Source organism: Aythya marila, assembly GCF_965140915.1.
Source record: "Aythya marila genome assembly, chromosome: 24".
Lineage (NCBI taxonomy): Eukaryota > Metazoa > Chordata > Aves > Anseriformes > Anatidae > Aythya > Aythya marila.
In genome coordinates, this window is record NC_139065.1 from 5,998,621 (window position 1) to 6,018,454 (window position 19,834).

At 72.3% G+C, this 19,834-nt stretch overlaps 4 protein-coding genes across 6 annotated transcripts in view; 3 read left to right on the forward strand and 1 right to left on the reverse strand.

Annotated features, from left to right (window-relative positions):
• Nucleotides 1–162: 162 nt before the first annotated feature.
• On the forward strand, nucleotides 163–4,508 carry SYPL2 (synaptophysin like 2; the record flags this gene model as incomplete). 2 transcript variants are annotated; one of them, XM_082778585.1, is made up of 6 exons in its annotated part: nucleotides 163–285; nucleotides 956–1,027; nucleotides 2,328–2,452; nucleotides 3,092–3,293; nucleotides 3,382–3,573; nucleotides 4,110–4,508. In XM_082778585.1, 6 exons carry the CDS (start codon nucleotides 163–165, stop codon nucleotides 4,236–4,238), a joined length of 843 nt encoding a protein of 280 aa, XP_082634711.1. In that variant the 3' UTR covers nucleotides 4,239–4,508. The 2 variants fall into 2 exon arrangements, with proteins under 2 accessions (XP_082634711.1, XP_082634712.1); XM_082778586.1 differs by lacking the exon at nucleotides 163–285 and adding an exon at nucleotides 429–827.
• An 877-nt stretch (nucleotides 4,509–5,385) lies between these two features.
• ATXN7L2 (ataxin 7 like 2) lies at nucleotides 5,386–12,451 on the forward strand. Of its 2 annotated transcripts, none has more exons than XM_082778673.1 (11): nucleotides 5,386–5,542; nucleotides 6,950–7,021; nucleotides 7,105–7,209; nucleotides 7,288–7,456; nucleotides 7,529–7,827; nucleotides 8,414–8,496; nucleotides 8,605–8,846; nucleotides 8,930–9,101; nucleotides 9,194–9,315; nucleotides 10,502–11,345; nucleotides 12,072–12,451. In XM_082778673.1, the coding sequence occupies exons 1-11, from the start codon at nucleotides 5,416–5,418 to the stop codon at nucleotides 12,084–12,086; spliced, it is 2,250 nt and encodes a 749-aa protein (XP_082634799.1). In that variant the 5' UTR covers nucleotides 5,386–5,415; the 3' UTR covers nucleotides 12,087–12,451. The 2 variants fall into 2 exon arrangements, with proteins under 2 accessions (XP_082634799.1, XP_082634800.1); XM_082778674.1 differs by having other exon boundaries at nucleotides 6,953–7,021; nucleotides 12,072–12,450.
• A 407-nt stretch (nucleotides 12,452–12,858) lies between these two features.
• On the reverse strand, nucleotides 12,859–15,143 carry AMIGO1 (adhesion molecule with Ig like domain 1). The gene has a single exon (XM_082778691.1). It carries the CDS (start codon nucleotides 14,995–14,997, stop codon nucleotides 13,540–13,542), a length of 1,458 nt encoding a protein of 485 aa, XP_082634817.1. The 5' UTR covers nucleotides 14,998–15,143; the 3' UTR covers nucleotides 12,859–13,539.
• Nucleotides 15,144–19,512: 4,369 nt separating this feature from the next.
• Nucleotides 19,513–19,834, forward strand: part of GNAI3 (G protein subunit alpha i3) — a 30,902-nt gene continuing 30,580 nt past the window's right edge. Inside the window, exon 1 of the mRNA XM_082778446.1 lies at nucleotides 19,513–19,517. The gene's annotated coding sequence lies outside the window, so the exon portion shown is untranslated. The remainder of the gene's footprint in view (nucleotides 19,518–19,834) is intronic.

Sequence of the window (19,834 nt, forward strand, 5' to 3'; positions counted from 1 at the left end):
GGGCGGGGCCAGAGCGGGAACGGGGCGGGGTCTCGGCTGTGTGGGGGCGGGGCCAATGGGCTGGGGGCGGGGCCAAACACGCAGAGGGCGGGGCCGCTGGGCGCGGCGGGGGGCGCGGGGCCGGGGGGGGCGGGGAGGGGGGGGTGGCCCCAGGAGCCTCCAATGCCCCCCCCGGTGCCCCCCCCGGTGCCCCCCCGGTGCTCCCCCTCCGGGCGTGGGGCCCCGGAGCCCCGGGGGGGCCGCCCCTCCCCCACCCTTCCGCTTCCCCCGGGCGCTTCCTCCCCGGTCCGTGCAGCACGCGGCGGGGGGCGGGGGGGGCCGGGGGTTCCCCCATCCCCGGCCCGGAGCTGCGCGGGATGGGGGGGGGGGGCGGGGGTCTCCTGGAGGGGGGGGCGTCGGTCCCGGTCCTGACCCCGGTCCCGACCCCGCGCTGCTCCGGGGCTGGCGGGGAGCGGGGCAGGGAGCGGGGCCGGACACCGGGGGCAGCGACCGCCGGCCGGAGGCAGCCCCCGGGCCGCCCCCAGCCCCCGCCCGGAGCCCCGGGGCCGCCCGTCCCGGGGGGGGAACTGAGGGGGGCCGGGGGAAGGGCCGGGGCCGTCCCGGGCGCGGTGGTCGGCGGGGGCCGGGCCGGGGGCGGGCCGGGGGCCAGGCGGGGCGGGGCGGCGCTGCCTGCCCGGGGGCGCTGGGGCTCCCGGTGGCGGCGCCGGGGCGGCTCTGACAGCGGCGCGGCGCCAGCGGGCGGCGGAGGCAGCCCCGACGGCCCCGACGGCCCGGCCATGTCGGAGCCCGGAGCCCCCGCGGCCGGCGACAAGGCGCCCCGGCTCCAGGTGGGGGCCCCGGGGCGACCCCCGGAGCCGGGGGCAGGTCCCCGCCACGGCCGCCCGGTGCCCGGCGCGGCTCCTCCCGGGCAGCCCCCGGGGTCCCCCCGGCTCACGCCGCTCTCTCCCTCCCGCAGGACCGGGTCCTGAGCGGGATGCGCTGGGGCCGCCTCCTGGAGCCCCTGGGCTTCGTCAAGGTGCTGGAGTGGGTGAGTGCCCCCCTCCCCCAGCGCAGCGGGACCCCCCCGGCCCTTTCCCCGGCACCCATGGGTGCTGCCGCCCTGCGGCCCCCGTCCAGCACTAACCCCAAGCCCAGATTTGGGGTGTCCCCGTTGCTTTCCTGAAGCCTGCGGGACCCTCCTCCCCCAGGGACCCCATAGTCCCCAACCCACCCGGATCTTCCCCCACCCCAGCGGCTGCGGGCGGGGGGACCCCAAACAGAGCTTCCTGGGGGGGCTCTGGTTGCGGGGCTGCTCGGCCGCTTGGGTTCGGGCCCCGCGGCCCCCCCGGTGACCTTGAGCAGGTGGCTTCACTTGGCCACGTCGGAGGGGACGGTGACATCGGGGTGCTGGGGCCCCCTCCTTCCCATGGGGTCTGGGGGGCAGCGGGCGTGCAGGGAAGGGGACAGAGGGGGGGCAGCGAGCCCCAAGAGGGGGCACCCTGGGCATGGGGGGGCCAATTCCATGGCCCCGTCCCCGCCGTGCTATGAATGGCTCCGGGATTGTATTTCAGGGCCGCGGGGAGGGCGGCATTTCTGCAGCACGGCCATGCAGTGGCCCGTGGGCTCCGGCACTGGGAACACTGAGGCACGGGGCAGCCCGGCCACGGGGCCCACGGGGCCAAGGCCACGCACCTTTGGGTGTCTGCTGCCCGAGGGGGCTTCTCCCACAGTGCTGACCCCGCAGCTCCGGAGCGTCCCCCCAGGGAGGCACGAAGCACCCCCCGCCTTTGTGGCTGCTGGGCAGGATGAGGCCCCCCATGCAAGGGCAGCCTGAAACAGGATGCGGGTGGAAAACCCACAGAGAGCGAACGGGGGCAAAGGCCCTGCTGGAGCGGGGCAGCGCGGGGATATCCCCTGCTGGAGGGGCGCGGCGCAGCGCGGGGCAGCCGGGAGCGCTCCTGCCCCAGCGAGGAAACGCCCGTGGTGGTGGCAGGAGCTGCCCGGTGCCCCCACAGCGTCCCCTGGCCGGGTGGCTTCCCCAACGCTGCCGACACCTTCCTGGGATGGGACGCTGCCACCCCCAGGGCAGGACAGGCCACGGGGTCCCTTGGTGGGGATGCTCCCGGTGTCTGTCCCCCCCCACTGCCCCGTTTCGCCCCCGTTTCGCCCCCCGCCCGGCGCAGGCAGCAGCCTGGGAGCTGGCGCACGCGGCCGACAGCTGCGGGGTGGCAGCGCGCCCTGCCCGCCGCGGCTGTGACTCAGCGCCAGGGGGACACCCGGCCAGCTGTGGGGTCCGGGGGGGTCCCCAGGGTTCTGTGCACCCCCCGACCACTGCTCCCCTCTTGCAGCTCTTCGCCATCTTCGCTTTCGGGGCGTGCGGCTCCTTCAGCGGCGAGACCGGGGCGACGGTGAAGTGCAACGGCGAAACCAAGGAGATGAGCGCCATTTCTGTGCAGTTTGGGTACCCCTTCAGGTGAGGGGGGCGAAACCGGGGTCCCCCCCAGTACATATAGCATGGCCCCGCAGAGACCTCGATGTGGCCGGGGGGGACACGGGGTGCTGGCTGGGGGTTAAACCCTGTCCCCAGCACTCAGTGCTGGCTGTGACTCTGCGGCTGTGGCACTGTAGCCAGGAAGGGGCCACATCCAGCAAGGGTCCCTGCCCAGCACAGGGATTTGGTGCATTTTGGGTGGATGTGGGATTTTGTCCACCCCATCAGTGACGGCTTAGAAGTGCAAACTGCTCTGGAGGAGCCTCCTCTGCTGTGTCACGCAGGAGCTCAGGCGTGGCCATGGGAGCTGCTGGGTCTCCCCGATACCAGGGCGCATCCCTCTGTGAGGGCCTGTCCTCCTGCTGGCGCTGCATCCTGTGCCCGTAGGGATCTTCATTAAGCAGCGAGAGCGAGGAGGGAGCCGTGCCAGCCACAAGCTGCAGCATTAGCCCCTTCCCTCGGTCGCCATGGATCAGACCTGGCTGCGGTCTATGCCCCGTCCTCCTCCCCTCCATCCTTCAGGGATGCCCCAGAGCAGTTATTTTGGACAGCAGAGCTGTCCCCGGCACACCACCCATTCCTGGGCCACCGGCATCACCCTGCCGCTGTCCCCGCACCTAGGTTATACCAGATCCCCTTCGAGATGCCGGACTGTGAGGGCGAATCTGAGACCCGGACCCTGCACCTCGTCGGTGACTTCTCCGCTCCCGCCGAATTTTTCGTGACCCTGGGGGTCTTCTCCTTCCTCTACGCCATGGCAGCTCTGGTGCTCTACCTGCGCTTTCATTCCCTCTACGGCGAGAACAAGAAGCTCCCCTTCGTGGTAAGGTGGCTGCGCCCCGGGGCCGGATCCTGCCCCACAGCCGGCGCAGGCCAGGGAGGGGGCTGAGCCTGGTGCCTCGTCCCGGCAGGATTTCTGCGTCACCGTCTGCTTCGCCTTCTTCTGGCTGGTGGCGGCAGCCGCGTGGGGCAAGGGGCTGAGTGACGTGAAGGCGGCCACGCGCCCCTCCAGCCTCATCGCCTCCATGAGCGTGTGCCAGGGCCAGGACGTGGTGTGCAACGCGGGCGCCACGCCGGCCATGGGGCTGGCCAACATCTCGGTGGTGAGGGCACGGTGCGCGGGAGCTGCGCACACCATGTGCACATACACACAGCTGTGTGCACACGTGGATGCGGGCACACGCATTCATCTGTTTGCTGGGCCACACACACACACACACACACGGCAAACCTGTGCACACGAATTGCAAACCTGCACACACATGTTCACACAGAAGCACACAGCTACGCCGTGCACACACGTGCACGCACACACACGCATGCACAGCCGTGCCCACGAGCCCTCGTGCACACACACACACGTGTGGGATTCCTGAGCTCAGCCGGGAGAGGGCAGTGGGAAGCTGTCGCACACACACTCCACAGTTGCGCTCCTAACGGAGCCTGCTGCTGGCATGGGACGGGGGGCCCGTCCTGCACCCCCTGCCCCCGGGGACAGCACGGACCCCCCCAGCCAGACAGGTCCCCGGGGCAGGCGGTGGCACTGCAGCCCCTGGCATGGCGGTGGGGGACGTAGGAGGTGCCTGGGGCTGGGTCACCCCTGGGTGCCCCATGCCGTGGGTCTCTTCTCTCCCTGCAGCTCTTCGGCTTCATCAATTTCCTGCTGTGGGCCGGGAACTGCTGGTTCGTGTTCAAGGAGACGGCGTGGCACGTGCAGGCTGCGCCCCGTGACAGCGCGGCCGAGCAGGGAGCCATCGACAAGCAGTAGCCGCCCCGGGGTGGCAGCGGCATGGGGACGCGGGGGGGGGACGCTTGTCCCCGGGGGACCTCGCGCCGGCCACCAGCCTGGGGACGGGGTGCTGCGGGCCCCGGGGGCGTGGGGGGGCGGCTGCCGCAGAGACGTGCGCCCCCAGGTGGGGGGGCACGGGGTCGGGGCATTAACCGCTGCTGTCTGGCTCTATGTAGGGGTCCGGGCGTCCTGCTCTGTACCCCACGTGTCCGCTTCTGTGCGGGGGCGTATAAAGGTCCTGGGTACCCAGCTCTGTGCGGGGCGCGTGGAGCCCCCGCGTGTCCGGCTCTGTGTCGGGGTGTACGTGGCACGGCTGCCCTGTCCTGCCCTGTCCTGCCCTGCCCTGCCCTGTCCTGCCCTGTCCTGCCCTGCCCTGCCCTGTCCTGCCCTGTCCTGCCCTGCCCTGCCCTGTCCTGCGCCGTGCCGGGGGGTTGGAGCACCGGGGGGCTCAGCTCCGTGTGAGGGCACGGCCGGCACCTGGGGGCCCGGCTGTCTCGGGGGATGTACGTGAGCCTGGGGGATCCTCTGGGGGGGTATCCACGGGCGGGGGGGGCAGCTCCCTACAGGGCTATCCATAAGCCGGGGTGGGAGCTCCCTACAGGGCTGTACATCGAGCTGTGCCCCGCGCTCCGTGCTTGTATTTCACGCCCTGGGGGCCCAGCTGTCCATGGGGCCGGGTCCCTCTGGGGCCGTCCTTAAGCGCTGGGTGCGGGTCCCCACCGGGCTGTGTGCGCGCCCTGGGGCGCAGCTCCCCGCGGGGCCGGCCGGTGAGCCGCGGGTCCCAGCCCCCCGCGGGGGCTCCCCTCGCAGCCCCGGTGCCCGCCCCGGTGCCCCCCCCCTCCCGGACGCGCTGCCCGGGGCCGTGCCGGGAGCCGCGCACCGACCGCGGGCACCCGCCCGGCACGGGGCTCGCCGCGCACCGGGGCCCGGCGGGAGGTTGGGAGGGGAGGTGGGGAGGGGGGGTCCGGTGCCCCCCCCCCCGGCCCCGCGCTGCCCCCGGGAGCCCCGGGGCGGGGCCGGCGGCGGGACTACACCGCCCGTGGGGCCGCGGGGCGGGCGGGGGCGCGCGGCGCATGCGCGGGGGCGCGCGGGGCGGGGGCGGCGGCGGCGGCGGCGGCGGCGGGGGGGGCGCGCTCCCGCGGCGGCGGCGGTGGCGATGGCGGCGCGTGGGCGCGCGGCGGCGGCGATGGCGGCGGCGGAGCGGCGGCTGCCGAGCCTGGACGAGTTCGCGGGGCAGAGCTGGAGCGCATGGGTGGAGCGGGCCGGGCCGCCCGCCGACACGGGTGAGGGGCGGCGGCGGGGCGGGGGGGGCACCGGGGGGTTGGGGGGGCGGGGGGGCCGCCGGACGGGGCCGCGCCCGTCGCCCGCCCGCTCCCACCCCCCCCCCTCTCTCCCCACCTCCCCCCGGTCCTAGCGCCGCCGCGCGGCGGGCACCGGGCGGCGGGCACCGGGCGGCGGGCGCCCCGCACCGGGCGGCGGGCGTCCTGCAGCGGGCACCCGGAGCGGAGCGGACCGGGAACCGGGCACGGCGGGGACACGGGGAGGCGGGCACCGGGCACCGAGCAGAGCTGCGCTCCCGGCAGTGCCCGCGGGGAACCGAGAGCCCCGGTACCGGCACTGCCCCCGTCGGCTCCCCCATTCCAACTGCACGGGCTCGGCTGGACAGAGCTGGGTGCCCAGTATGACACAGCTGGGTGATACTGGACAGCACTGGGTGCCCAGTACGGCACAGCTGGGTGACACTGGGTGCCCAGTATGACACAGCTGGGTGATACTGGATGGCACTGGGTGCCCAGTACAGCACGGCTGGGTGACACTGGGTGCCCAGTATGGCACGGCCGTGCAGGACACCACGCAGCGTGTCCCAGTGCTGGGACAGCCACCCGGTGCAGCCAGCAGGGCCGCGTGCTGCTGGCACAGCTGGTGGGGACACGGGTGGCACTGGCCACCTACTGAGCGTGTCGCAGCCAGGGGGGCTGTCCCCAGGAGCCCCCATGTCCGCGGTCACTGCAGGGCCTGGCACCTGATAGCAGGGTACCTCCGCGGTGGCTTTGGGCACCAGCCTCTCTCTCTCTGCCCCTTCCCCTTGGGCCCAGGAGCCCCTGCTGGTGCCTGTTGTGGTGCCATGGTCACTGCCACCTCCTGTCCCCAGCCCTCGTGGGTCCAGGCCTTGAGCAGCTGAATGTCACCCACCGGGTGCCACCCTGAGCCTGGAGGGGGGGTAGGGGATGGGGGGCCACGGGTACCCCACAGCATCACCTGATCCCGAGGTCAGCTGAGGGACCCGTCCTCATGTAATTTTAGCTCTTTTCATCATTTTGGGAGCGCTGGCTGGTGTTTGACAGCCAGGGGACGTGGTGGCAGTGCTGCTGGTGAGGGCTCGGTGGCTGCAGCTGCGGAGCTGGGGACAGGGCAGCACCCGCGCCTTTGTGCCCGATGCTGGCTGCGGGATGGGGCAGACGGGCGCTGAGGCCGGCACGGCTCGTGACAGCGATGGCTCTCCAGCAGGAGCCCACCCACTCACTTCAGCCCAGGTTTTACCCACGGAGGCATGAGTGGCGGAGCCAACAGCAGCTCCCGGCCCACGGCACCCTTGGGTCCTGAGCTCTCTCCACGGATGGGACTGGCAGCCGTTGGGTGCTGGTGCAGGATCCAGCCCAGGTGTGCCGCTGATGAGTTTTGGTCCCCAGCAGGGTTGGAGCTGGAGGAGAGCAGCAAGAGCGGGAGCAAGAAACTGGACGCCATGACGCTGATTAAGGAAGGTAAGCTCCCTGCTTTGGGGAGAAAACCCGTGGTATGGGGACCACACGTGCCCTGAGGCACCTGACCAGCCTCTGCCCCGCAGACATGTCCATCTTCGGCCACTGCCCAGCGCACGACGAGTTTTACCTGGTGGTCTGCAACCACTGCAGCCAGGTGGTGAAGCCCCAGGCCTTCCAGAAGCACTGCGGTAAGTGGGGGCACGGGGAGGGTGGGTGGGGGGCCGCAGCCCCCTGCAGCGGGCTGACGGTGGGCCTTTCCCTGGCAGAACGGCGCCACGGCCCGCTCAGCAAGCTGTACGCCCGTGCTGCCGCCGGCACCCCCAAGTGCCACGCCGTCAACGGGCAGCCGGTGGCCAAGGCGCTGCGGGAGAAGCCGCCGGGCGCCCGTGGCCGGACCCAGCCGCTGCCCGACAAGGCACAGAAGGACAACCTCTGGTGAGCAGCCGGGCCGCAGCACGGCCCCCCCGGTGCCGCCGGGCGCCTCTCACCGGCCCCTTCTCTTCCCAGCTTGTTCATGCCTGTGGTGAACCTGGAGAAGATCCCCAGCCTCCCCAAGCCGGACGGGCATGGGATCAAAGTGCCCCCCAAAGCCCTGCCCGCGCAGCCTTCCTCCAGCTCCAAAGACCCCCCGGGGAGACCCTCCCCGACAGCACCGCAGAAAGAGCCCCCGGTGCAGGCTGGGGTCGGGGGGGACTCGGCGCTGCCCGCCGCCGGCCCCGTGCACAAGCCAGAGAGCGTGCCCGCCCCGGGGGAGAAGGAGCCGGGCGCCTGCAAGCCGCCCCCCAGGTCCCACAAGAAGCCGGCGCGTGAGTCCCGCTTCCCCGCCGGCCGCGGGCGGGGGGTGCCGGTGGGGGCCGCGTAGCTGCGGGCCGTGGCGCGGGCTCCCAGGCCGGGTCCGGCTGCTCGGTGGCTGGGTTCGGCGCAGCGGCGGGGTAGGTAACCTCGGCGGCTCCGTCCCTCCGCCCGCCCGCGGAGGAGCCGCGGCGGCCCCTGACGGCGGCCCCGTTCACCCGGCAGGTCTGGGGCCCCCCGCCGCGGGGGTGCCCGGAAGAGCTGCGTGCGGCGCGGGAGCCGCGAGCCCTGCGCCGTGAGCAAGAGCGCGAGCCAGGGCTGAGCCCCGCAAGCGGGACATGGACAGATGCTGCGGCGCTCGCGGGCACTCTCAGGCTACAGTGAGCGATGCCACGGCACAACCTAGGCGCAGGCCGGGGGCCGGGGGGGTCTCGCCCGGCTCCGGCGGGGAGCCCGGTGCTGATCTCACCGGGGGGCTCAGGCAGCGCGGGAGCCTCCACCGGGGCTGGCAGAGGCGGCGGCAGCCCGGTCATCGTGTGTGGCTTAGCCCCGCGCCCCCCTCAGCCCCCCCGGCATCCCACTGCCTCGCTCTGCCCGCAGGGAAGGAGTGCGACCTGAACAAGCAGTGCGGCGTGCTGAACCCCGACACCAAGAAGATCTGCACCCGCCTGCTGACCTGCAAGGTAGCGCCTCGGCTGCCCTGGGCGGGGGGACGCGGGCTTCGGGTGGTGGGAGCCGCGGTGCCTCCCAGAGGGTGTCCCCCACCTCGTGTGACCCCCCCTGTCCCGCAGATCCACTCCGTGCACCAGCGCCGTGAGGTGCAGGGCCGCGCCAAGGACTTCGATGTGCTGGTGGCCGAGCTGAAGGCCAGCTCCCGCCGGGAGTCCCCGAAGGAGAAGAGCCCGGTGAGGAAGGAGCCGCTCCCCGAGCGCCCGGCCCCGGCTGCCCCCGCGCTGCCGCAGCCCCCCGCCGTCCCACCCAGCGCGTCCCCCTGCCGCGCCAGGCCCCCCCACTCCCACTGCCCACCCCCCAGGTGAGCGCCCGCCATCCCCACCACCGGCATCAGCCCCAGCTGTGCCCGGTGGCTGCGGCTCTCACCGCCCCTCTCCGGTGCAGGGCCAGGCTTTCCTCCGACAGTGACCCCGAGGAGGGGGACGCGGGGCTGTTCCCCTTGCCCCTGCCCAAGGGGGGCAGCCGGGGGTCCAGCGAGGAGAGTGAGGAGGAGGGGGCCGAGGACGCCCACCGCCCCGACTGCCATTATGCGGCACGCCCGCCGCGGCCACAAGCGGTGAGTTTGGGGGGTGCCTCCTCGCACTGCTGCGGGTGGGCTTTGGGGTGCCCACCCTGACGCCCCCCACCCTGTGCCCTCCCCCCCCGCAGTTCTGCACCTTTGGGAGCCGCTTGGTCAGCCCGGGCTGCTACGTCTTCAACCGGCGCCTTGACCGCTTCTGCTCGGCGCTGGGCTCCATGCTGGAGCGGCACCTCAGCTCGCACATGTGGAGGTGAGGGGGGGCCGGGGGGCATCCTGCCGGCCAGCGTGGTGCTTTGGGAGGGACCCAGGGGTGCCCAGGGCACTGAGTGGGGCCAGGGCTGCAGGGTGAAGTCTGTGCAGGGGTGCTGTCTTGGGGCCCATCCTCTTATATCTTTATTGATGACTTGGATGAGGGAATTGAGCGCACCCTCAGTAGGTTTGCAGCTGACACCAAGCTGGGGGGAAGAGTTGATCTGCTGGAGGGCAGGAACGCCCAGCAGAGGGAGCAGGACAGGTTGGGTCAATGGGCAGAGGCAAGGGCATGAGGTTCAACACGGCTCGGTGCCGGGTCCTGCACGTTGGCCACAACAACCCCACTCAGTGCTATGGGCTTGGGGCGGGGTGGCTGGAAAGCCGTGCAGAGGAAAAGGACCTGGGGGTGTTGGTTGATGGCTCGTGTTCAGGTGAGCCGGCAGCGTGCCCAGGTGGCCAAGAAGGCCAACGGCATCCTGGCTTGTGTCAGGAACAGTGTGGCCAGCAGGGCCAGGGAGGTGATGGTCTCCTTGTATTGTGCTCTGGTGAGGCTGCACCTCGAGTACTGTGTTCAGCTTTGGGCCCCTCACTACGAGAAGCACATCAAGGCCCTGGAGCGTGTCCAGAGCGGGGCTACGAGGCTGGTGAAGGGCCTGGGACACAAGTCCTGTGAGGAGTGGCTGAGGGCACTGGGGGTGTTTGGGCTGGAGGAGGCTCAGGGCAGAGCTCATGGCTCTCTGCAGCTCCCTGAGAGGTGTGGGGAGCTGGGGGTCGGCCTCTGCTCGCAGATAACCAGGGATAGGGCTAAAGGGAACGGCCTGGAGCTGTGCCAGGGGAGGTTGAGGTGGGCAATGAGGAGCCATTTCTGCTCAGACAGAGCGGGCAGGCGTTGGGACGGGTTGCCCAGGGAGGTGGGGGAGTCCCCGTCCCTGGGGGGGCTCCAGGAGAGGTTGGGGCTGGTGCTTGGGGACACAGCTCCGTGGGTGCTGATGGTAGGGGACAGTTGGACCAGGTGATCTTGGAGGGCTTTTCCAGCCTTAACAATTCTGTGGGGCAGGGTAGCTGTCCCCCTGCAGCTGGGAGTAACCACTGCCAGGACTCTGTGCAAAGACTGGGGGGGTCCCATCTGGGCAGGGAGCAGCAATTTGGGAGTCCCTCTCACCATCTCCTGTCCCACCCCACAGGAAGATCCCCCCGGCCGCCGAGCCCCAGCTCCACACCGCCCCGGCGCCCCCCAGCCCCGCCGCCTCCCCCTGCGGCCCCGCCGCCCCGGCCCCCCCGCCCCACACACGGACACCCCCAGTCCCTGCCGGCCCCCGGGACAGCCGGGGCTCCGCCAGCATCAACTACACGGTGGGGTCCCCGCACGCAGCGGCCGCCTGCAGCCAGCCGGAGTGCGGGGGGGGCGGCAGCCAGTCCATCACCTCCCCGCTGCCGGCCAACATCCCCTCGCCCTCCTTCAGCAAGTTGCCTTCCACCAAGGCCAGCAAATCCTTCCGGGCCAAGGAGGCGGCGGGCAGCACGGAGCCGGACGCCGTCGCCCGCAAACGCAAGCAGCCCCTGGGCGCTGCCGCCAGCCCCCCCTACAAACGGACCTGCCCCGGGGACGGGGCGAAAAGCAAAAGTCCCGGCTGCCAGGTCTCGCACCCCCCCGGCAAGACGAAAGCCACCCCGGTGTCATCGCCTGCCACCGCTGCCCTCAATGGCTCGGTGTGCACCGGCGGCCGGCTGAAGCGGGGCCCCCCCCCGGACTGCCGCGTCCCCCCCAGCACCACGCCAGAGCCCCAGGGCTCACCGCTGCATGGGGCCGGGGCGCTCCCCCCACCCCCCCGCTGCATCTCGGAGGACGAGGCCAAGAAGCGCAAGAACACGGCCACGTACTGCCGGCCCGGGAAGCCCAAGCACGCCGCCCCCCCGCCAGCTCCCCCACCCGCCCCCGGCCCGGCGCCCCCTGACCCAGGCTGCTCCGTCCGCAGGAAGAAGCCGGGGACCCCCCTGGGCTTTGAGGAGAAGCGGAGCGCCCTGAAGGTAGGGCTAAGGAGGGGGTGGGGGCGCTGGAGGGGTCCCCACTCAGATTGGAGGGCACGAGTGGGTTTTTGGGGTGCCCCCGGGCATATTAAAGGCCACAGGAGAGCTGAGCAGCATCAGCTGGGTTGCATGGGGCAGTGAAATGGGGGGACCCCACAGGGCCACCGGCACCCATGGGGGATGGGATGGCACCTACCTCCTCCTGGGGCTTGGGGACACTTGCGTGTGCCCCTTCCATGAGGGTCACCCTGGTCCTGGTTGGGGGACACCGTGGGGACAATGTGGTATGGTGGGGGATGGCAGGGGAGATGCCGTGCTGATGCCATCATCCCTATGTGGGGGACACCATGGGCACCCTCTGGGGACATCCGTGTCCCACGTTGGGGATGCCACAGGGACTCTCTGGGGATACCCTGGCCCCAGGCTGGGGATGCCATGGACACCCCTAGGGGACACCCATGTCCCAGACTGGAGGTGCTGGCACCAGGTAGGGGACTCCATGGAGGACACCGTGGTCGTAATGGGTTCTCCTGGTGCTGTGGGGCTGCCCTCAGAGGGTGGCTGGCATGGGGACCCTCTGGGGACATCCTAACCCTGGGAAGGGTTTGCCATGGGGATACGCTAACCCTGGGTGGGGGACACCACAGGGATGCCCTGTCCCTGGGTGGGGGACACCATGGGACAGGGGTGACCCCGTGGCTGACCGACGCCTCTCCCTCCCCGCAGTCCAAAGCCCATTAACGGAGGGGCCGGGGGCTTCCATCACCGCCCGGGGCTGCTGTGCGCCATGGAGCCCCGCGCCGCCGCCAGGAAGCACCGAAAAGCTGACAAGGGGAGAAAAACACGAGGATAAAAAGAAGAAAAAAAAAAAACCTCCAGAAAAATACCTCAAGACTCTTTGTTCCTGTTCCGTTGCTGCTAACCCAACCCCCGGGGAGAGGAGGTGGCCGCGGCCGGGGGTCCCGGTGCAGGAGCGGCCACGGGGCCTCCACGGGGCCACCGCCGGCTGCGGATATTTATAAGAATTCCTATTGCTGTTTTTTTTTTGTTGATTCTTTTTTTTTTTTTAAAAAAAAAAAAAGGAAAAAGAAAATCCGTATTGCACAGGGTGCCTGGGGCCGGGCCCGGGGGTCCTGGGGGGGTTCCCCCTGAGGTCCCCGCGGTGCCAGGGGTGGCTGCTGGCCCCCCAGGACGGCGGGGGAAGGCGGCGCCCCCGGGAGCCGAGCGGGGACGGGGCGGGGGGGCCCCGGTTACCGCAGGGGACGGGGGGGGCGAGCGCGGGGGCGTCCCCCAGAGCCCCGCGGTGTCGCTGTCCCCGCGCCGCAGCCTCCTGCGGATGGGAAGACCCCGCCCTCAGCCCCGCCCCCCTCCAACTCGGCCCCGCCCCTTTGGTCAGACCCCGCCCCCTCCCTGCCATGCCCCTCCCACCGGCCCCGCCCCCCGCGGCTTGGCCCCGCCCCACCCGGGGGTCCCTGTGGTGCTGGGGGGGCCCGGGGGGGGGTCGCGGTCCCGGCACGTGGCAGCAGCAGCGGGCGGGGAGCTCACGTTTATTGTCACCGATGCAGCAGCGCGGCCAGGGGACAGCACAGGGGGCGTGGGGGGGGGCTGAGGGGGCAGGCAGGGGCTGGGGGGGTCCCCGGCCACAGGACCCCCCCACGCGTGGGGCGGCGGCGTTACCACCCCGGGACGGGACCCCGAGGGGGGCGCCGAGCGGGGTCTGCTCCGGGCTCTGCACTGAACGGGGGGTGGCGGGGGGGGGGGGGGGGGGGGGGGGCCCGAGGGTGGCCGTGCCCTGAGTCCCCCCGCTGGTCTGGGTGGCAGCTGTGGCCTTGGGGACATGCTTCCCGGGGGGGTCATGCGTCGCGATAAACATGCGGGGGGGCAGCGTCGTGGGGAGGGGGGGGCCGGGATCTGGCTGCTGGCCCTGGGGTGCCCGTGCAGTGGGGGGCAAAGGTGGCTCCGTGTCCTTGGGTGCCGTCAGTCCTGTGGTGCGCGGACCCCCCGGGGGGCTCCAGGTCGCGCCGTCCCCGCCAGAGTCCCCGTGTCCCTTGAGTTCGGCGTGGCGGAGGCGACCTCTGCGGAGCCCGGGGCTGCGATGCACGCAGCGGGGGGAGCGGGCCGGCTGTCCTTCCTGCACCCCATCCAGCACGGACCAGGGGAAGGGTGCTGGGGGGGGGGCACCGGGGTGGCCCCCCTACACCACGATGGGGGTGTCCGAGAACACCGAGCTGACCGAGTCCGGGTCCGACAGCTTCCTCTGCGCTCGGGGGCCCTCCCGCGCTGCCGCCACCGCCACGGCCGGGGGGGTGCCCCCCGCTTTGAACCTGCCGTTCTGCCCCCCTGGGGGGGCGCGGGGCCCGGCGGTGCTGTGGGACTGGGGGGGCTCTCCGGCGGCGTGGTTGGGGGTGGCGCTGAGCACGGAGGAGTTGAGGCTGTCGTCACGGGGGGCCGGCGTCTTGTCGGCGCCGCGACAGCAGCAGCGGCAGGGGGTGAGGTACAGGTAAATGAGCACCAGCACCACGCTCAGGATGCAGCCCACCAGCGTGGTGTAGGCGGTGTTGAGGCCGTCGTGCGGGCCGTGCAGCGTGAAGTTGTGCACCAGCAGCTCCACGTAGAGCGTCTCGTTGAGCGCGGGGCCGGCCACCCGGCAGGCGTAGGTGCCGGCGTCCTCGGGGCGCAGCGCCCGCAGCTGCAGGCTGCCGTTGGCCAGCACGGCCGCGCTGCCGTTGCCGGCCTCCTCCGGCACCCGCTCGCCGCCCGGCGTCACCCAGTGCCGGCTGTGCGCCGCCCGCAGCCGGCTGTCGCAGCCCAGCGTGACGGTGTCGCCCAGGTGCGCCTCCAGCACGGCCTCGCGCGCCTCGCTGCAGTTGAGCAGCTCGCGGCCGGCCAGCGCCAGGATGCTGACGGGCACCCCCGAGTCCTGCGGCAGGCACCGCAGCTCCTCCTGGAAGTCCAGCACGGCGCTGAGGCGGCGGCGCCAGCCGCGGGCCACCAGCTGGAAGAGCGGGCAGTCGCAGGTCAGCGGGTTGCCGTGCAGGTAGAGGCGGTCGCGCAGCCAGGCCGGCAGCGCCTGCAGCTCGGCCACGGGGAGGCTGCGCAGGCGGTTGGCCGAGAGGTCGAGCAGCGCCAGCTGCGGCAGGCGGCTGCCCTCGCGCAGCAGCTCCAGCGGGAAGCGGGCGATGTGGTTCTGGCCCAGGTAGAGCTTGCGCAGCCGGCCCAGGTTGTCGAAGGCGGTGCGGTCGACGGCGGCGATCTCGTTGTTGTAGAGCAGCAGCACCTCCAGCTCGGCCAGGTCGCTGAAGAGGTTCTCCTCCAGCGCCCGCAGGCGGTTGGAGGAGAGGTCGAGGTGCCGCAGGTGCGGGACGTGCGCGAAGGCCTCGGTGGACACGAAGGCGAGCCCGTTGTGGGACAGCAGCAGGGCGTGCAGGTGCGCCAGCCGCCCCGGCGCCCAGTCGGCGCGCAGCCGGCTCAGGTTGTTGTGGCTCAGGTCCAGCACGGCGGTGAAGCGGGGCAGCGGCGCGGGCACGGCGCTCAGCACCGCCTGCGAGCAGCTCAGGATGTTGGAGGCGCAGACGCAGCGCGGGGGGCAGCTCCCGCCCGCCGCCCCCGCCGCCAGCGCCAGCACCGCCAGCAGGGCCCCCGGCCCCGCCATGGCCCCGGCCCCGCGCTCGGCCCCGCCGCGGGGATGGGGACGGGACCGCGGGGGCTCGTGCGGCCCGGTGTCACCGCACAGCCGGGTGCCCGGTGTCACGGCGTGCACCGCGGGGAGGCTGCGGCTGCCAGCGTCACGGCGCGGGGTGGCTCCGGCCACCCGGTGACACGGCGGAGGGTGGCTGGGGGCCAGCGGCTGTCACGGCTCGCACCGGGCTCGCCCCTCACCCGGTGTCACGGCGCGGGCTGGCTCCGGCCACCCGGTGTCCCGGCAGGTGCCGGGCCCGCTGCTCGCCCGCTGCCACCGGGCGGCTCCGGGCTCCCGCTGCCTCCCCCCCACCCCCCCCAGACCGGGGCCCGGCCGCGCCGCTCCCGGTGCCCCCCGCGCCCCCCCCCCGCCTCAGCCCCGCGCCGCGGCCCCCCCGCGGCGGGCGGGAGGATGCCCGGCTCCCCCCCACACCCCCACACCCCGACCGGGCGTTACCGGGGCCCGGGGCCGGGCCGGGCCGGTGCCGAGGAGGGCGGCGGGGGAGGCCGGGCCGAGGCACGACGACGCGAGCCGGGCCGGGCCGGGCCGGGCCGAACGGGGCTGAGGCGAGGACACCGAGCGGAGCGGAGCGGAGCGGAGCAGAACCGGGCCGGGCCCAGCCGAAGCGCCCCGAGCCGCGCCGGGCCCCGCGGGGCTGCAGCGCCCGCCCCGGGACAGCGGCCTGGGGGCGGCCCCGGCGCGGCGGCCCCCGCGCACGGCGGATCCTGATTGGCTGCCGCCGCGCCGCACGCGGCCAATGGCAGCGCCGCCCGCTTAACCCCTCGTGGGCCGCGCACCGCCCCCAGCCCCGACCCCGGCCCCGACCCCGGCCCCAGCCGCGCCCCATCAGATCCTCACCCTGACCCGGACCCTGTCCCAGCCCCATCCCACCCCCGGTCCCATCCCATCCTATCTGCATCCCAACCCCATGCTATCCCTATCCCCATCCCATCCCATCCCATCCCATCCCACCCCACCCCATCCCATCCCATCCCATCCCAATCTCATCCCCATCCCTATACCTGGTCCCGTCCCACCCCATCCCCACCCCATCCCATCCCCACCGCACCGCACCGCACCGTGCCGTGCTGGGCTCACTGGCAGCACCCGCCCCCATCCCTCAGCACCAGCACAGACCCCAAGGCCCTGGCCCACATCCCTTGGTACCAGCAGGAACCCCACCGTACCAGCCCGTACCCCGCAGTTCCGGCCCAGACCCCCCAGTCTCACCCCAGTTTCCCCAGTCCCGCCCCCATCCTGGCAGCACTGGCCTTCAGCAGGCCACTTGCCACCCCCAGGTTGAGTTGGGGACCCCCTGCCCTGGGACCCCCCTGAGGGGCACCCCTGGGGCTGCTGCCCCCGGCCAGGCAGAGGGTGACCCCCTTTCCCTCCTTCCCCCCCTCCCCGATGTGCACAGTTGTTTCTCTGCCTCCCGGGCGTATTTTTAGATGCAAACATTTGTGCCGTTTTTTTGGGTCCAAAATTAGAGGGAAAGGAGCTGGAACAAACAGCGCCGTGATGATGCAGCTTTTTATTTGCAGGGGGGGCGGGGGGGGAGTAATTAAAGGGGAGCTCCTGCAAGGCACAGCGGGGCGTCCCCAGGCTGCCCCTCACCCCGTCCCCCCCCCGCCCCCTCTGCCCACTCCCTGCCCCAGTTGGGGTTTCTGCACCCGTGCGCACGCCCCGAGCCGGGTGACACCAATGCTGCCCCCCCTGCCCCCCCCCGCCACTGTCCCCTGCCGCTGGACCAGGATTTTTGTCCTTTGATCGTCCTCAATTTCTCTGCCATAATCCGGGTGCTAATCCCTGCCCTGTGCCCACTGCCAGCCCGGCCCCCGCCCCGCACTGAGCTCCCCCGAGGCAGCGGCACCCCCGCACCCCCCCTCCTGCTGCCCCGGTCACAGCGGGCTCCGGGCGTCCCCGTCCCTGTGCCACCGCGGTGGGATCCCCGGGGACCCGGCCATGCAGTGCCACACGGGAGCACGCACACGCTGGCACATGCGGGAGGCGCGGGCACACGCACAGCCGAGCACGGGCACGCTGCAGCCACGCGCACACACGCACGGCCCAGAGACACGAGTGTGCGCGCCCCCCCTCGCACACGCACACGTGCTGCCACACCAGGTTCACACGCGTGTGAGCACACGCATGCAGCCACCATGCGTGCGCACACCTGTGCACAGCCACACGCACACGCTGCACACGCTGCACACGCTGCTCACACTGCTCACACTGCTCACACTGCACACGCTGCACACACTGCACACACTGCACACGCTGCACACGCTGCACACACTGCACACGCTGCACACACTGCTCACACTGCACACGCTGCACACGCTGCACACACTGCACACGCTGCACACGCTGTACATGCTGCTCACACTGCACACGCTGCTCACACTGCACACGCTGCACACACTGCACACACTGCACACGCTGCTCACACTGCACACGCTGCACACACTGCTCACACTGCACACGCTGCACACGCTGCACACACTGCACACGCTGCACACGCTGTACATGCTGCTCACACTGCACACGCTGCTCACACTGCACACGCTGCACACACTGCACACACTGCACACACTGCACACGCTGCTCACACTGCTCACACTGCACACGCTGCTCACACTGCTCACACTGCTCACACTGCACACGCTGCACACGCTGCACACACTGCACACACTGCACACACTGCTCACACTGCACACGCTGCACACGCTGCACACACTGCTCACACTGCACACACACGTGTGCGCTCACCCTGCGCCTGCAGCGGGGCTGCCACTGCCAAGGTCATCGGGTGCCTCCTGGGGGGGGCGATTGGGTGCGGGGGTGCCCGGGCGCTGGGTGCCTGGGTGCTGGGTGCCCCTCCCCTGTGCCCCCTTAATCCCCCCAGCACCAAGGCGCAGGTTGGGCTGGGCTGTGGGGCAGGGGCCAGCAGCCAGCACCTGCTGGGAGGCAGCCCCCCCCCCCCGAGCCGCTGGGGAATGCCCCCCCCACCTGGCCCACCCACGGCAGCCTCACCTCCTGCCCCCCGTGCCTCAGTTTCCCTGCCACAGCATGGTCGGGGGGTGGGCCTGGGGTCTCCCTCCCCTCCCCCCTGGACGCACCCATGTGCGGGGGCTGCACGGCCCCGCTGCGGGGACCCTGCTGGGTGCCTGAGGGGTGGGAGCGATGCTCCCGGTGGCTTCCCAGCTCCGGGATGGTTCTCGGGGTGCTGGGCCTGGCTCTGCTCCTCCGCACGCCCAAAATGCTGGGGTGCTGGGGGAGGGGGGGAGCAGCACGGCCAAACCCCCGCCCACACCGAAGCGCCGCTGGGGTGCCGCCGGGTTAGGTGGGCAGCCCGGTGCCGGTGCCGGCGCGGTGGTGCCGGTTCACACGAGGTCCTGCGTTTCTAATCCGGTGCGGCCAGGTTTATTTCGGGTGCCCGTAGCCTAGCAATGCGCACGTGACCGCCGGGCCTGCGGCAGGGACGCGGTGCCCGCTCGCCGCCTGCCCCCGGCACGGCCGCCACGCCACGCGGCCCCGCGCGACGCCCACCCACCCGCACGTCCCGGGGGACGGGGCCCAGGGCACTGCCGGGGGAAGCTCCCAGCCTGCGTAGGCCTTCAGGGGGTGCCGGCCCCCAGGGGGTGTTGGGGACTCCCCCACGTTGCAAACTGCTGGCTGGGCACCTGGGGAAACTGAGGCACAGCACGCGGCGGGGGCACCCCCCCCGTCCCAGTGGCTTCATCACTGAACTGGGAGGAGGTGACGGGGCGCTGGGAGGGGGGGGGGGGGGGCACAGACAGGTGCCCTGCAACCCCCCCAGGTCCCTCACCCTGCTGGCCCTGTGCCCCTGCACCCGTCCCCATCCCCGCTCTGTTCTCCCCCTTGTGAAGCTGCCCCACGGGCCCGGATCCCCCCAGGTGCCCCCTGCACCCCCTTACCCCGTGCCTGCCCCTTTGTCTCCCCCCATGCCCCCAGGGGTTTCCGTCTCCCAGTTCCCCCAGTGCCTCCAGAGCCCTCCCCAGCACCCAGCCTTGGGCACTGCACCCCCACCGGGACCACCCCGGTGCCACAGAGACCCCACACCTCACAGAGACCCCCCACCCTCACAACTCGCCCCCATCCCCTCAGCGACCCCCCACCCTCAGAACGGACCCTCCGGGCCGACAGTGACCCCCCCGCCCCCACGAGGACCCCCCAGCCTCGGGGGGGGGCTGGGGAAACTGAGGCACGGCCGATGCTCGGGGCCACAAGCGGGGCTGCTTCTCCCCCCCTCCCCACAAACCCCATCCCCTGGGGGCGTTGGGCAGAGCCGCGACCCCCCCCGAGACCCCGCAGATGTGGGGGGCTCGGCGGGGCCGGGTCCCCCCCCGTGTCCCTGCCCGGGGCCCGGTGGTCCCGGGGAGCGGCGGCGCGGGCGGGAGGCGTTTAGGACCCAGCAGCCCGGTTGGTGCGGGAGCATCCCTCGCCGCAGCGGCTCCAGCACCGGCCCCGGCCCCGAGCATCCCCGCCCGGCTCCGGCCGGGGGCCCGTGGAGCCCCCCCCGGGGTAGGTGCCGGGGCCGTGGCGGAGCGATGCCGGGGGGGGGGTGTCGGGGAGGCAGGGCTGGGGGCGGTGATGGGGGGGGGGGTCGGTCAGGCGGGGGTGGGGGCACCCCCTGCACCCCCGTTCCATCACCGGGGGGCACCGGCTGGTCTCAGGGACCCCCCCACACCCTGCACCGGGGGAGCACCCATGGGTGGGGAGGGGCAGGGGGGGTTTTCCAGAGGGCCCCCGCCCCGGTCCCCACTCTCTCCGGGCTGTGTTTGGTGTG

Excerpts from the sequence above, each read along its gene's own strand:
- ATXN7L2 (XM_082778673.1), top strand. The coding sequence starts at position 5,416 with ATGGCGGCGCGTGGGCGCGCGGCGGCGGCGATGGCGGCGGCGGAGCGG. Across the intron at positions 7,022-7,104 it reads CATGACGCTGATTAAGGAAG|ACATGTCCATCTTCGGCCAC; the intron begins GTAAGCTCCCTG and ends TCTGCCCCGCAG. Across the intron at positions 7,457-7,528 it reads GCACAGAAGGACAACCTCTG|CTTGTTCATGCCTGTGGTGA; the intron begins GTGAGCAGCCGG and ends TTCTCTTCCCAG.
- AMIGO1 (XM_082778691.1), bottom strand. The coding sequence starts at position 14,997 with ATGGCGGGGCCGGGGGCCCTGCTGGCGGTGCTGGCGCTGGCGGCGGGG.